Source organism: Manacus candei, unplaced genomic scaffold (genome assembly GCF_025592945.1).
Source record: "Manacus candei isolate 608988 ecotype Guabito, Panama unplaced genomic scaffold, ASM2559294v1 h1tg000024l, whole genome shotgun sequence".
Classification (NCBI taxonomy): domain Eukaryota; kingdom Metazoa; phylum Chordata; class Aves; order Passeriformes; family Pipridae; genus Manacus; species Manacus candei.
The window spans coordinates 1,335,659-1,352,863 of NW_026138072.1; the positions used below are offsets into that span (position 1 = coordinate 1,335,659).

The 17,205-nt window shown below is 38.3% G+C and overlaps 1 protein-coding gene across 2 annotated transcripts; it reads left to right on the forward strand.

Annotated features, from left to right (window-relative positions):
- Positions 1-11,503: 11,503 nt before the first annotated feature.
- LOC127471481 (E3 ubiquitin-protein ligase Topors-like) lies at positions 11,504-17,196 on the forward strand. Of its 2 annotated transcripts, none has more exons than XR_007904668.1 (2): positions 11,504-15,186; positions 16,505-17,196. XR_007904668.1 is itself a non-coding variant. In XM_051788416.1 (2 exons), the coding sequence occupies exon 2, from the start codon at positions 16,508-16,510 to the stop codon at positions 16,922-16,924; it is 417 nt and encodes a 138-aa protein (XP_051644376.1). In that variant the 5' UTR covers positions 15,207-16,238; positions 16,505-16,507; the 3' UTR covers positions 16,925-17,196. The 2 variants fall into 2 exon arrangements, 1 of the variants encoding a protein (XP_051644376.1); XM_051788416.1 differs by lacking the exon at positions 11,504-15,186 and adding an exon at positions 15,207-16,238.
- The last annotated feature ends 9 nt before the right edge of the window (positions 17,197-17,205 follow it).

Here is a 17,205-nt window from a genome sequence, read left to right on the forward strand (position 1 = left end):
AGACTGCAAAGATAAAAATCTCCAGTATGACAAGTGATGGGTAAATTACGTTTTCTTTCTTGGAATTTCTGGCTGTTTTGAGTCACAATCAACTGTAGTAAAACTGGGTCCAGATTTCAGTTTTTCATTAAGCATTCTGACCCCACTCAAAAACTTGCAAGAAATGATGGATTTTTAATTTATCCTATTATCTCAAAACAATAAAGCCTATTCTTTTTCTTCTTTGTAGTTTGAACAGTTATAACTATTTATGAGCACATTTTTGCAAGTGTTGACTAAGAACACTTAATATATTTTTCTCAACCATGAAGGATATCATTAAAATTGCAAAAGCCTCACAGAAACTTCTGAGGTACTTTACTACCATTGATCTGTAAGCATAACTCATGCGGACTAATCTCCAAGACTAAATCCTACCCTAAACTTGGTCTAGTTTAACTGCAATGGCCTTTCACTAATAATGGTCTCTTTCCACTCTTATTTCTGACACTATCTACGATATTTTAATGTTTAGTAATTTAAAGCACTTGAATTTAATTATATCATTTCACTATTTTTCTTAACTGATTTTTCCTGATTTGGTTTTTGTGCAAAAGCCAAATCTTAATTCCTTTCCGTATTTACAGTTTCCAGTAGAAGGACAAGACTGTTGAAATCACAGAGAATTTGTGCAATAATGGATCTTTGGATCAAAAACTTTTATACTATGTTCTTTCACTCTTCTCTTAAACCTTTTAACACCTGCTCTTTGTGACTTGTCCTTACTATACCAGACTGCTCAATTTCCTTTTTGGAAGAGGACAATATTTTTATTCGGGAAGGAAAAGAAAGTCATTTATAAAGCAACAAAGTCCCCCACTTTTGAGGAAACATCACAAAAAAACCCAAAATGAGGAACCAGTAATGCTAAGATTTAAAATCCCTACACAACTTAGTACTGGAATACATCTAAGTATTAAATTAAAATTTTCTTCAGTCTTTGATATGTAGATTATTTTACCTGATGCCAGAAGGTTACACTACATCACTGGTTAATCAAGAAGCTGTTTACTAATCCCCATACTGGCATTTTTTGTGGTGGTTGACTTTACGCAAAGAAGAAAAACATGAGAAAGCAATAAAACTTCATCAATTCATGCAAGACTTATTTACAGTTTGTTGAAAGTGTTTTTCTGGTACGATTTTATGCCTTGGTTTGATCTATGGTTTAGATGCCAAAACACAGTGGTGTAGATCACAGTTTAGTGTGTGAAGCACTTCAGGAGGAATACAAGGTGCCTGAAAGCTGTGTGGCTGGAGGTGTTTCTACCATTTTGTTGAACATGGGAAATGTCTAGTTTTTCCTTTAAAAAAGGAACCACCAGCTCACTTGGTGCAGGTTTGCTCTGATATCATCAGAACTCCAACAGGCCCAAGAGCCTTTCAAACATCATGATTCTTAGTAATGTGTTCTTCCAGCTGCTGCAGAGCACCTCAGATAGGGCCCTGGACAACTCCATCAGAGAAGAGTCCAGGGTGGACCTACTTGCTGTCACTGAAACTGTGCTTGGCCCTGGGTCAGCCCCAGGGTATCAAGTGACCAGTGGCAGGCAGATACCACGTCTCAAGGTCTTCCCTGGCCCAATCCCTGCAATGCACAACCCATGGCAGATAGATTTCATCAGGACCCCCAAGTCAGACCATATTCAAGATGCATAAGTATTCAGAATTATTAATTGAAATTCTGTATCCTATAAATATAGTGTTATTAAAATATAGAATAAAACCTTTGGTGGATTTGAGAAGTGCTCTGGGCTGCAGGACACCCAAAAGGCAGCAGGAAAGATGATGTGCAATCAGAAACAGATGTCAGAGTCGGGACTTTTCTGGTTGAGTGAGCTGAAAGTAGGCAGTGGTGACAGAAAACACAGGTACAATTTCTTCTGGATGGAGAAGCAAAGAATATGGCTAGCACACGCTGATAAAGGTGACAGGACCTGTTGCAGGTTTTTATGTGAATTACAGATCAGCATACTGTGATGCTCCTTCCTCTTCCATGAAATAAAAATGTATGACCATTTCCAGACAAGTGTGCAGCTTCCTTCCCCTGAACAACTTTACAAGCTTGAATCCTGGTTTTGAATTGGTGACTTCAGCTAAAAAGTGTTCCTCTTTTATCTCATTTTTTAAAGGCTCAAGTTTATCATATTTTTCTTCCATTGTATCAATTACATCAATTTTAATTTTTTACTAACTTTTCTCTCCTCTTTGTTTGCTGAATGGAACGTCTCCAGGAGGCACATTTGTGTATCATAGATCAGTGCATCATATTCACAGGGTTTTGAAGAGATTACTGAAAGTTTTGCCTATGAAGTTGTAAAATTCTGCTTAGCAAGTTCTTAGCGGGCAAGCTTGTGCTATTTACCACAACAGGGAAGTCTGGAAAAACCTTAAGCAAGAAAGCAGCAAACAGATTCTTCAAGTAATTGCAAATGCTCAATGTAAAAAACAAACAAACAAAAAACCCAACAAAACAAAACAAAAAAAAACCCCAACAAACACCCTAGCAACCTATGATCCTTTTGTAAAAGAATTTAAACATCCAGAACAAACCAGTGCAATGCTTCCAGTTACAAAGAAGAGAAAAGAGAAAGTTAAAATCTGGGGAAGCTGAAGCTGAAGATCAAGATTGAGATTAGGGAAGCATTGAGAGCTTTTGACAAGAACAGGAAAATCACTCATTTCTCTTAAGTATAGCACCAGGTAAACCTTTTAAAGCAGAGTAATGGAAGTGGCTAAGGTGAAGTGGCTGGCTAGTCTTTTATCCAGAACACTTTAATCCTAGCAGTATCTATAACAGGGAGCACTGAACAGCAAAAATCTCTCACCATAGACATTTGGGTTTGAAGAAAGCATTTGACAGCCTTTGGCAAATTTCGGAGCATCATATCCCTGGAACAACTTGAAATGTTATTACATGATGTCAAAACGAATTAACAATGTCAGGGCTTTACATACAGGTGCAGCAAGTACTTTTAAAGGAAGCACAATGACCTTTAGTGTAGTTTTGGTATCAAACTTCCAGTCTCTCACTTCTCACTTTTGACATTGGATTTGTAATGAAAAACTTGTTGAGACAGAGTTTGGCATAATAATGGCAAATTAGGAAAGACATTTTGACATCCTGATTAATAGGTTTTTAAAATATAGACTCCAACAGCTATTAGGCAAATAACAAAGGACTCTAAAATGCTGCAAACAGCAGAACTGATAATTGTTTATAAAAAAAACCCAAAGCAAATCTAATGAAAGCTCCAGAAGATTCTAATTGAAGTGCTACCAAATAGCAAAGAAATACAGTTGCCATACCTTAACAGTAAACTGTCAGTCAAAGCAAACAGCACTAATTGGAAATATAGCAACTGCAATAACTATCTTAAATTACAACTTAATTAATAAACTACTGATCTTCAATTCTAAATGCATTTCTGCTTGGAAGCTAACTCAAGAAGTAGATAGGTGTCTAAATGCTTTTGAAAGCAAATACCTCAGAAAATTACTTTTAAAAATATTTTGAAACCTTTTGATTTGTCAGAGTTCAACAGCTTATTTTAAAAGCTATTTGGAAGGGATGTCAAGGATATACGGTACATGTGAAAATATGCTGCTGCATGTTAGCCAGGTATTAGCAGTCAGCTGAAGAAACTCCAGTACTGCATAACATTTAATGAAGCAAACTATAATGCACTTCAAGTAAAGGACATGCAAAAATAGATGGCAGAATCCATATTTAGAACACTAAAAATCTTCTCATCCTTCCTCTTTCTTTAAAACTTGAGAAGAAACTCTCAAGCCAAAGTTACAGATTTGCACAAGTACTTCAGAGAATGTTATAGTTTTTCTACAAATAACACAGGGAAAAAAACCTGAAACAATCCAAAACCTAGAGGTTTTTTCTTTAAGAGTCAGCAAAGAATGTGCATGGGAAGTAGTATGATGACTACTCACTCTTTTGTGCTATTGTACTTTCTAGGGCTATTGCTTGCTTCTGAGAATTAATTTTATCTGTTTTGCCCTCCTACTATTTCAAAAAGTTTGGCTTTGGTATATTTATCTTTTCCTCATATAATCCAACCATTTTCAGGGTAATAGTCTACTGAGTTAATTACTTCTAAAAAGTAAACTTACTCTTTTGTTTAATGTGGCTTCCACACTTGTCCAAAGAAACCCCCCCAAATCTTTTTCTCTGCATTTGCACAGAATTGCAGCAATTAATTTAAAGACTGGTTTTATGCTGTTTACTTCAAATTATAGTAATGTTTTTTTCCCCGCAGTTAAAGAAAAGAAAACCAAAACCAAGAAAAATGAACAAAAACCCCAAACAAAAACCCCAAACAAAAACATACAAAACCCCAAACAGAAACCAAAAACCCAAAAACAAAAAAAGAAACCACCACAAAACCAAAAATGAAACCCACACATGTATGAAAAGTGAAGTTGAATAACTTCAAGCCAGTTCTGTAAAGACAATCAAGGACAAAAACAGTCTTAAAATCAATATACTGTTTGCTTTCTAAATGAAACTTCAACTAAGAAATCTTTATTAAACAGAACAAATAAACAAAAGCATCTAAACAATAGCATTGTTCTTTCCGCAGAGCAGTTTCAGTTGTAATATTGCTCTTCTGTAAGGCATGGCAAGATACGATGTAACACTTACTTAATCAGAAGGAGTCATAGAATCATAGCAAGTGTTATTCACTATTACTCTCATAATTTTCTTTCCGCTGTTCTTTCCTTCTCCAGCTCAGAACTGTTTTTTACTCTGGGGAGTGCACAGAGAATTACATACTTGTACACACGTTCGTGAAAGGACGTAAGCCTTACTCAACTTGTAAGAAGTCTTCTCATAGTTCAAAGTGTCAACTTAAGTATTATTACGCTCCAGATATAATGGAGTCTGTAACATATTCCATTGTTACAATTTCACAGATAACATGATAGTTCACCAGTGTGCTACTTTTGACTCTTTTACAGTTTCACAAATGAGAGACAAGTAAAGACAAACTGCTTGCCTGTCAGGAAACAAAAAGCCTCACAACAAAATAGCAAACACACACACATACCACCACCATAACCAAAACCTAGATTACCTGTGTGTTTGTAAATGGAAATATTTTGGAAATGTCTATACAAACATAATTATATGTTGCCTTGAGTCTGTCCTAGGACAGCGATCGAATTTGTTTTTCCAAGTTAGTTGTCTCAGAGATGGTTCCAAAGAGTAATTGAAATTCTCCCTTTGCCAAAAGAAATTTCTTTCTATTAGTTGCCATTCATTACTGAACTGAATATAAAAGGAGGTGAGAAGGAAATATTTCATTGAAAATTACTGTCAAGAACATGGTGTAGCTAGGCTCAGAGAAAGAGGGGGGGTTTTGTCATTCTCTATATTTCTTATTCTTATAAATGTTTTTTCACAGTGTATATGCAAAAGAATTTAATTTAAGCTTTCTTAGGTCCAACAGAAGGAGTCAGACAGCATAACCCAAGTTTGACAGACATATCTGTTAAACGATGCAATACAGCTTTGGTTTTGCTGGAGACTGACACTTGGTGAACCTGATGCTGCAGCCTGGCATGCCTGTATATCTGCTCCTTATCTGTAGAAGTTCTTATTGTATAAAATGACGCAGAGCGAGATCTGAGCTGAATGCAGATGCACCAATAGCTTGTAGCCTTCTGCTTATCCCCAACTTTCACAACTGAAAGTTGAAAAACCCCTATATTCTTAATCAGTGACTTTTCTTAGCTGAGCTGAGCAAGGCCTGCTTATAAAAAGTTAAACTGGCAGAGTCTTCAGGTATCTGTTTGCTGCCATTATTCCTCAAGAGGCAGAATGGCTTGACAAGTGTATAAGGAGTATTGACACCACTTGAGCTATTTCCTCAGTGTTGCCAAGTAACTATTCTGAGATCTGTGAGATAAAACCAGGCAAGAGGCTGCTGGCAAAACATTTTTTCCTGGGTGTGGTTTTGTAGTATTCCACTAGTTTTATCTCAGAGTTACTGTGGAAAACACTTAAGCTTACAAAGATGCCATTGTCTATCAACAGCATCAAAGAAGGTGATTAAAGGCATTAGAAGTACCTTAATTAGTGTTTTCCTGTTTGGGAGCAAGAGGCTGTATTGCTACCACATATATAGTTGCCATAAACATATATATTTATAAAGCATAAGAGGGAAATTCTGCATAGGTAAAGATCAGAGCAGATGGGAAAAACTGGAAATTATTAGCATGTTCTTTTACACATTGAGTGTATTTCATGACAGCCACTCATTTGCTGAATGCTTTCCTGCTTATATCTTCATGACACACTTATTTCGTAAGATTACAAATGAAATTATAATCAGACAACCTCTAATTTTTAATTTAAATTATCTTTCATCGATTTTCCAACCAAGTAAAATCTGTTGCAAAACGTATTGAAACTGGTCTCAAAAAACAAATGTACCAAGTATTGTGTTGACATTTCACTCACTGCTGTATCCTACTTCAGTTCTCTTACTCTTGGCCTCACCCATTAAATTGATGCTTTTTAAAAGCAAGCACTTAATAATTAAACAAACCTACAAATCCTTTATTGAAATAGGAATGGTTAATCAGCTGGTTAAATCAATATTGCTGCATTAATCTCAGCCAAAGTATGTAGGTTTTATGTCTGATTACCTTGAGCCCATTGTGACCATCTTGGTAAATCAGACATAGGAGTATGTCATCATTTTGAGACTTTAAAAAAGTCCATAAGGGAACTTATGGAATATACGGGACATATGGAAACTGTGTTAAAAAGGAATATTTTTGTTGGTTTTTTCTATATTTTAAGTATGCTTTTGCACATGGCTCTCTTACTTTACTATTTTAATAATTTCTCCTGTCAAGCTCCTTATCATAAAAGCATTTGAATATTTTAGTGATACATGTAGACAAAAATATATATAAAGAGCTAGATAAGGACCTAAGAAACCTAAAGTGCTGGCAAGCATTTATATGATAATTGTTATGAATGTGTTACAAATAAGAGCACAAAAGTGCAAAAAAGATGAGTGTAAAAATTGTCTCTCAGGCAGTGGTGTACCTGTGTTAGATGTCTCCTTCCTGAGGAATGTTTCTGGGAGTAAAGGCAACACTATGGTTTACTTTTCTAACTTAGCTATTTTTAAATGTTTCTGTCAGTCAGGTCTCACTTGAACATTTTTGAATGCCATTGGCCAGTTTTAAACAAATGTGACATAGGTACCAATAATTATAACTCTTGCAGATGCACTTAAATTAGGGCAAAGAAGAGAAAATGAATCAGTACTCTAGTGATTCACTGACAGGATGAACCCAATTTGTCTTTAGAAACTGAAAATCTATAGAGAAAAATTCTCCTTATAGGATGAATTTTAATATGAGTACATCTGTTTTAAGATACAAAATAATGCAAGCATGAAACAGAAGCCATAGGAAATAATGATTTACTGCTTGTGGATGCTTTAGGTGTGGGGAAATTTTGAACGTAGCTGATGTCTCAGGAGAAAGGTATGCCTTACAGAGAATTTAGAGGTCCTGTGGAAAGAGAATAATCCATGTAACACAGGTTTGGTATTTAGTCTAATGGAAGTGAGGAGATACAATAGGAAGCAATGACAAAATTTGGAGCAGCTAGTAAGTTACCTCCAACTTTTAGCCATGACGGAGTAATGCCAGGACATTTTTTTATTGTCTGAACAGTGATCTGTCAGGATCATTTATCTTCCTGACAAGCTAATATCATCCTTTAATTATACTACCTGATATCTCAGCCTTTTAGAAATAATTTTCTGTACCATAGACTCCTGGGGTAGGGAGCTGCCATCATTCACTAGCAGAAATAGGGCCAGAAAAGCACTCAGACTGAATCTTCTGGTTTTGCTGCTGCCACACAACACTTAGCTCTGACTGACTTTCTTGCCTAGCTTGGATTAGGAAGTAGATCCCAAAGTGCCTGGCAACACGAGTTAAACTCTTTTCAATTTATGTCCGAGTCTTTGAAGTTGATGGAGAGCATATTTGATAATTCAGAATCAACGAGTTTTGTCCAGGAGAATATGTACTTCATACAGTGCTTTAGTGACCCAAGCCTACCAATAACATGAATCACACTGACATTACACTGCATCTTTTATCCCCAGCAGTATGGATTTCACCTGATGCTGAAAAAGTAGTTACTAGAAGTGTTTCATTAAGAAAATGCAGATCTGCTTTCTTCATTGCTACTGTCTTTGTGAGAGGTTATAATGCAGACAGATCTGAAAAGTGATTTTTTCTGCTGTAAAAACAGTTCAGAACCTAGAGCAAGACCAGATTTGTACCTAATGCAAGTTTTGCTACTTTATCCCATATTTTTTTTTACAAATATCTGCAAGGGACAAATAGCTGTCATGGCTCTTGCATTTGCTAATAGTTTCATTTAAACTATTCACTAACTGAGAAATAATAGTGATAAAAAATTTCTCTTGGACCAAGTTGTCTGCCAAAGCAACCGCTGTGGTCTTAAATAGTTGGAATAAGTCTTCAGAATGCCTTCTGTAGTTATCATAGACTGAGCAACAGGGCTGTAAGAGGGTACATGAACTTTCCCAAATGTCAAATCCTGAAGGAAGCTGTGAAATGGCATCTTTCGGTTCACCTCAGCAGACAAAGAAAATCCAGACCTTTGATGACCCCTGGTGAATAAACTAAGCACTGCATTTAAATTATAAGTCAAGACATACGTGGAAGAACAGTCCGATTATTACTATCATGAGAAAACAAAGAAAAGCAGTAAGAAAAGGACATGTCCTTTTATGACATGCCAAAGAAAACAGCTCTTCTGCAGCTGGACTAGCACCAAACCTGAGAGATATACAAGATATTATGCTATCTTAAACAGGTTTAAGCTAATGAACTTCCTGCATCCGTGTTAAAAAAAAAATTTAAAAAAAAGGGTCAAGCTATCAGATGAAAATTATTTTACTGTACAAATACCCTATTTCTGTTATGACTCAGAGAAGAGGAATCTTTAAATAGTACAGCAATCACAAGGAGCATTGTGAATCCAGACACTTCCTGCACTGTGAGATATTGGTTAGGGCACTGAGCACATTTCTGCTGTCCCTGTCCACCCCAGCTCTTTCTGTGTTAAGCCTGTGTTACATTCTTCCTTTTGGAGTCATATATTAATGATGACAAGTCCTTCATCAGACAGGCTCAATGACTGTGCATTCCTTGCACAATAGTTAAAGGAGATGTAGAGTTATAGAATTATTTATCTCTTTTTCCTTAAATATACCAATTTCTACAATGACTAAATATGGAATATAAACTCCTCTTTAAAAGGACAGCATGATGTAGGCTGTTGCCTTGCAAACTGTTCTGCATAGGCTGTAGTAAAGAAAGGTGTACCCATTTGGAATTTTTTAAACTATGACTGAAATGATACTTTTTGGTTTGGTTTATTTTAAAGAAAGAAGCTGAAATCTGAGAGTTAATTGTATGTAACTGTTATTTCATCAAGGAAATGCATATAAAGTTGAAAGTGTCTAACCTAAGTAAAAAGTATGTCTATCTTACAGCTAAAATAAATAACTTATTATAGGTAAGCAATATATTTCATTTCCAGTGAGTCCCAAACTCAAGTATTTTATGTACAATACAGTCCAGACATAGACATTTCTCAACCATTCATGTTTTTTTGCAATGAAATCTAGCACATATGTAGAAGACACAAGATAACTGCAAACTTAAAGCTGAAGTGAAGGACTATTTTTGCAAGAGAATAAAAAGGGAAGCACTCAATCACCAGAGTTTAGACATAACATTTTCATTTACCAGTTGTATATTTTATCAATAATATTCATACTGTTAAAGGGACTGAACAGTTTCATAATGTGTCAATGGCATCTTTGCAGGCAATTCTGCGTTTCACACATGGTTTAAATTCCCTGTCTCTCTTCTCCGTTGTATTAGATTCCAGTCTAACAAAGCCAGACAAATTTATTTCTAACCAGAAATTTCAGAAATATTAGAGAAAACTAAGTCTTTATTGGAAAATCATGGAATTAATCAATTTTTTTAGGAAAGCAGGACCTGGGAAAGGTGAAGGATCATTTGCAGCTCCAGCAGATACTGCAAAAAGCATGGAAGGTATTGTTATCTCCCACCCAGCTCTTTTCAGGAGAAGGAATGCAGGCAGAACTGGGAAAGAGAGCATCCCTGAAAGGGATGTGCAAAAGCATATTCCCTTCTAACTGCTGAACTGTAGAAAGGAGTGTCAAAGCATGAGTTTCCCACATTTCTTGAGGAAGCTAGGCTTGCCTTGCACTTTTCTTCTAGATGTTCACCAGTTAAAGGAGGGCAGCTCTCAGGAACAAAAGAATCTCATATTTCTGCCAAAACTTATAACACAGCATTTTTGTCTCTATCCTAGACAAAAATGGTTTCAGATTCAGAAAACATTGACACCAAAAATTAACAGTAAAGCCAGCCACAAACACAAAATAAACTTTTCTCCATCAGGCTAATCTGCCAACTTTGATTAACCTTCAGCTGTGTCCTTCAGCTGTGAGGGACAATTCAAAGATAACCTCTGATGCTATATACATGTCTCGGGCTGTCACTTGACATTTTAGGTTACAGTTTCATGTGATCCAACCCTATGTGTAAAAGTGTTGCAAGGAAACTCTACCAATGTTCTCCCAAACAAATCAATAACATAATAGGGGTGAGTGAGGAAACCTCTTGTGGTATTTAATGGTTGTTTTTTTCATTCTGAATCAGTACATTACGCAACTGAAAGCACTGACCTAATAGCTAGCAGTGGTGCTGACATAATGAAAGGGGAAAATAAGGGCCTCAGGAAAGTACCTCTTCAGTCTAAACACTAGAACTGTATTATCATCTGGTAGGTGGTTTAGGATAGAGATGCACACTGAGAATATGTTGTCTGCATAGTTAATTTACATGGATAGGTATTGAGTCACCTGAGGATGACAACAAAATCCGTGAAGATACAGATCTTTGCGGGTTTTCTCTACGAATAGGAAAAACGTAAAATACTTACAGATACATACATAGGAAAAAACCAGAGGAATCCAACCAGACATCATTACTGTCCTCACAAAATATTTCTCCACATTTAAGTTAGATAAGCACTGCAGCCCAATGCCATGAAGTAAGGCCCTGAAGACTGGGTAATCTTTAACAATAAGCACATATTTTTTATATTTGTATCTGTCCACATATACATTTTTTTTCATGCACCAAATACACTGTGATTTGACTTTTTTACACACTGTTCATTATTTATAAACACTAAATATTGTTTTCAACTTCTCTAAGAAACAATTTCATGCTTCTAGCAACAGGAATTAATATAATCTGATTGCTCAATAAGGCAGCAATTACCATTAATAGATGCTAGGCCTCTCTTACAGCTATAGTTTTTCTGTTGCAACTTGACAGTAGGTTTATTGAATTAAATGTGTCTAAGATACAAACTATTTGTATCACTTCATATGACTTGTATAGATCAGTTTCAGTTTTTTTTCTGTAGCCCACTGTGAAAAGAACAATAGTGTTGTTTCAATTTCTTTAATAGTGTGCTCTTCTTGGTGAAAAAAAGTAAAATGTAATATTTCAATCATATAAAAGACTCCTTTCTCTGAAACTTCTGGAGAATCAAAAGTGGAAAAAACATTATTTTTGCAAATGTAAATCTAATTATCTTACCAATTGACACAATTCAGGGCAGTGTGATTTGGGCTGATACTTATAAGGATGTATAGGTATAAGAAGTTTCGTTGCCTGATCTCACAAACTGAAAGGAACACTTTCAGACTAAAACACATGTTTTTAAAAATCTTTTGTAAAAATTTCTATTAAAAATACCTTTTATTTGGATCACTTTTGATGGCTCTTTTTCTTTTTTGTTCAATTTGAAAAATAAAAGCAGACCAGGCAGATTCATCTTTGTGTGCATTTATTTTAACATGCTGTCTCACATGCAGTAATACAATATTGTGGCATTTGAGCTGAAATCCCCAGCAGAAATATGTTTACTTTCAATGCATTCTACTGTTACAAACTGTTTTTCAAACATCTTAAAACAGTAAGTACAATTTATGATTAATCCCCTTGCATCATTGAATATCCTTTAAACTCACAAAGTGAGAAAGATTCCTTGTCACTACTGTGATATACTTCATTCTGATTTTATGACTCTTTTCCCTCTCATTATTGACTGCACTTTCCCCTCTTGATTGAAACTTGTACAGACTACTTTAAAAAGATAAGAAATTACTATTGCAAAACTGCAAGAATTAGTGGTGTGTTTCAGTTGCTGCTTGTAGTACTCAAAAGTACTTCAGGGTTTTCCGTTTCTATCCCTCTTTTTAAAGCCAGCTCTCTTTCATGCCCTTCTTAAAGTATTTGGAATTTTTTTACATACTGCCTAAATGACAAGTTTTTGACCAGACAACCAGTGCAACTTAATGAATTTTGAGATACTGTGATAAGGTGACTGCCTTATTGTCAACTGCAACGTTCTGCTTGCAGCTCCAGGACAAAATGAAAAGTCAGCTGCAAGTCATTCCAAACTGATCAGTACATTTGCATGTGCAGAGCAATACAGTTTCCTATTATGAGGTCATTGCTCATGCAGAAGGCACCTGAATACTCACATGCATTCTTAGAATACAGATAATAGTAGGTCTTGTAGTTCTCTAGGACATTGTTATTATATCCTTCAGTGAGAGATCATCGAATATGTGTTGTTATGTAATGCATGCCAAATATTAAGTCAGTGACTTCTATACATTATCTCAATGCTTTTCAGAAATGAACATTGAAATTTGAAGAGATTTTTTTCTGAAGCAAAAACATTCCAGAGACACAGAACACTATTCCAGATAGATTTTATTTTGTAGGTTATACAAGGCCTTGAGCAACCTGGTGTAGTGGGAGCTGTGCCTGCCCAGGGCAAGGGGTGCTTGGAACTAGATGATCTTTAAGGTCCCTTCCAACCCTTAACATTCTATGATTCTATGATTATATTATTTAGAAAAAGATCTGAGTTCAACCTTAAGCCAGTATGTATAACAATGCTTTAAAAAGGTCAATTGCTGTCAGTCAGGAGTCTTTTTTCATGAATTTTAAACCTAAAAATATATGGTAGATTGTTAGATTAGTTTGAGAATCCACTACAGGATATAGACTGCAGAATTACTCTGACGCTATAGGTATAATCTGTCAGTGATGTACATTGCATTTATCAATATTAATTTGTATAAATTGCAGCTGCAAAAGTATCAAGCAAAAGAATCATAAAAGAATGGAAGGATCTAAAGATTGAAGGTACATCTGATGGGTGGGGTTAAACATCTTATTTGAATCTGCCATTAAAAATCTTTGTCAGTGAAAAAGTATCATGTCTTAGCTTTTAGGTAAAAACCCAACCCAACTCAATCCAACAAAAAAACCTAAAACAAGCAAACAAACAAAACCCCCACGAGCCAACCAACCAACAACAACAACAACAAAAGAAAAGAACCCACAATCCACCAACCCCCAAGTTCCAGATTGCAGACTTTGATGAAAAATGTAAATGTCTCTGAGGAAAAAAAACCAAACCCTACCTTTTTTTATTATTAATTGTCAACAAGTTACAGTTGTACTGTCTGCTACCTGCAGTTCTACCATCCTTAACATCAAATATTTATTGCAAAAGATGTGCTTTAATTTTAAATGACCTAATACAAATTTGCTGTCTCAGTGTGAAGTCCTGCAGGACACAGGCTGCTTTTATCACCATTTAGGTAGTAGGTTAAAAATGCCTTGTCTCAAATAGGATTTACATTTAGATGGTCAAATTCTGGTGCTGCTTCTTAACAAAAAATGCACAATTGTCTTAGTGAAGACAGTCTCACTCATCAAAGATTGCGCTACCAGTATATCTATATATTTTTTGATGTATCTATCTAAATTTATCTATATTAAATATATTAGTTGATAACTTACTGTTATGAGGGTTGACTGAATGTAGTCTGAAAGTGGAAATATTTTTGTTCATCTTTCTTAACAGCTTTCCTACGCATGGCCCTTTGTGCATCTTTCAGTCCCAGCATCTTTCTTTGTGCATCTTTCAGTCCCAGCTAGAGCAGGGTGATCCTCACTGCAGAATACCTTCTCAGCTGTCTGTCTGGAGTGCTAGCTCTTACATACAGAACCCAGGGCAAAACTGGGTTTTGTTTACTGAAAAGCTAGTTACTACTGGATTTAAAACAAATGTCATCCAAACTGCAGGTTATATTTATACTGTTGCCTTAAGAGATCATGGAGAAAAAAACTCCAGGTCAATTTAGTATATAAGATAAAGAGAGCAGGTCCTTTAGTTAGGACTGAGGCCAGAGGAATACACGACACACGCTCCCCAGACTGTGGTTTTATGATTTTATGATAAGGTCCATCAAATCCCAGATTTGTCCACCCTTGGTTCTGCTCAATTCAGCCCCCCAACACACCCCTTGGATTTGGGGTCTTTGGGACCCCTTCTTCCTCATCTTCATCTTCTTTGCGGCACATACAGTCCTTGGAGCTCCTCCAGAGTTCTGGGCTTGAAGGTCACTGTGTCTGCGTGATATCTTCTGATCCAGGCTTTTCTACAATTCTACCTTGAAAAGTAGACTAAACACGCTAACAGAATTTAGAGGGATTGATATGGAATGGGATAATAGGGTTGGATATGTGTAAACATTATGCTACAGGGTAAGAGATATAAAACAGCTACATTAAAATCTACATTCACTACACAACTACTTCTAAAATCTACAGAAGTTAAAAAATCCAAAAAGCTCTGAAGCATCAATATTATATTTAGGTTATATTTATGTTATATTTAGAACAGGCAGCTGGTACAACATACATGTTGTGACTGACTAAGATCCCGTCCCTGCCTCTTTTTTCTAAAAGACTGCAGAGCTCAGTAAGTTTCTGTCAATCCCATAACAAAAGAGCCAAAGCCATCTTGGCTGTAATTAACTGTTCTCCTGTTTCAGGTCAGCAAAAGAAGAAGCAGTCCAAGAAAGATACTTGTGCAGGAGGTCCAGTGTCCAGTTTAGAGATGTCTGTACCTTCTGAAGGCCAAAGGTAAGGTGGCAAAAGCCTCTCAAAGTCAGGAGTAGTGTAAAAGAGAGCAGTGACATACCAGTACAATTGCTTTGTTTCACCCTGCAGAGAATACAACTAGATCCCAATCCCCCACCACCATTTTGCCCTTGAGAAGAATGAAAATATAATTCTCCATTCTTTTTCTTCTTTCCTCTGGTCTCCCTTAAAGGAAAAAATAGTATTTCCCCACCTTATTGTACCTTTTAATCTAGACATTCTTACTATTACCTAATTACTAGCATTTTCCAAAACAACTATTTTCTTTTAATAATTTCATTTAAATGGCTGCAGAAATATGCCAAAAAGGAACCTCATACAGTTCAGAAAAAGAAAATGCTGAATGCTGCATCTGGGGAGGAATAACCTCGTGCACCAACACGTGGGGCAGCTGGGCAGGCAGCGGCCTGGCAGAGAAGGCCCCGGGGTGGCTGAGAGACACCGGGTGGGACATGGGCCAGCTGTGTGTCCCTGCCCTCGGCCTCACCAGGCCTCACCTGGAGCGCTGTGCCTGCTCTGGGCTCTCCAGTCCAAGAGAGATGAGGAACTACTGGAGAGAGCCCAGGGAAGGGCCGCAAACACAGTGAAGGAACTGGAATCTCTCTCCCATGAGGAAAAGCTGCGAGAGCTGAGATAGTTCAGCCTGGAGAAGGTGCAGGGGCACCAGACTCTCACCACAGGGCCTGACAAGTCTAAGGTTAAACTGGGGGCTTTAAGGCCACCAAAAGTGGCTGACATGCCATGAAACAGGGGCTTTCCCCCTCTGGGGTGTTCGCTGTCCTCACTAGGCAACAGCCGGGGTGCCACAGGCTCCTGCAGTCGGCACATTTGGCCCTGGCCTCCTGCAAGTGCCACACGCAGTGTGTGACCTCCAGCAGGACCGTGGCCCTGCGCTGGCAGTGCTGCCGCTGTGCAGAGACGTGGCCTGTGCGGGGGCTGCGGGTCCTGCATGGGGCTGTCCCAGCACCTCAGCTTGAGGAGGGCACCACTGAGGGCTCCCAGACAGCTCCTCCTTCCCTGACCACCTCCTGCAGGTACCCTGTGCCAGCCTGAGTTCAGCTGGCTGTCCCGGGGGCAGTGCCAAGTGGGAGGTTTGTCCTGGAAGGGGGGCAGCGTGCCTGGGGCAGCGGAGGGGGCAGGCACATGTGGAAGGCAGCTGTGGGGCTGGTGGTCACTTTTGGGCCTGCAAGGAGACTGTGGGAGGCCTTTGTCTCCCCTCTCTCCCCCCTCTCTGGGGCCTTCTCTGCTGTTCCATTCCTGGCGCCAGAGAAGCTCAGGCACTGTGCACGTGTCTTGGCAGAACATGGCACCGGGAGCCGAAGAGGCTCTGCAGGAGAGCGGCTCGGCCACGACGGCCGGTACGAGCCAGAGGCAGTGGGAGGCAGTGGCAGAAGGCCTGTGCCCCATCTGCCTGGACAACATGGATGACACAGCCCACATCATCCCCTGCCTGCACACCTTCTGCTTCGGCTGCATCCAGCAGTGGGCTGCCGTGCACGCCGTGTGCCCGCTCTGCCGGCAGCACTTCAGCCGCATCCTGCACATGGTGAGAGCGGACGACGACTACCAGGAGTGCGTGGTTGCCTTGTCCTCCCGCCAGCAGAGTCCCGCAGCCAGACAGAGGGTGCGCAGCAGATCCCCACAGTGGCGCTACCACCTGCGCCCACGGCCCAACAACAATCCCACTGCTGGGAGAAGGGGGCCGGCAGGGAGGGACTAAGGGAGGGCTCCAAGGAACTCCGACACCTCTGCCCCACAGACTGCAGGGGGATGCTAAGCCAGCCCTGCCGATGGACCTGTCATCCACTTGGACTTGCTGAGAGTGCAGCTTATGGCCTTCATGCCACGTGAATGAACATCCAGAATCTTTCCAGAGCGTGCATCTTTCAAAACCACTTGGTACACTGCACATGAATCCACTAATTGCTATTCTTATTATTAGTCATAGTAGCATTGTTATTGTTATTGTTAAAATTATTAAAGTGTTCTTCTCTTAACCCA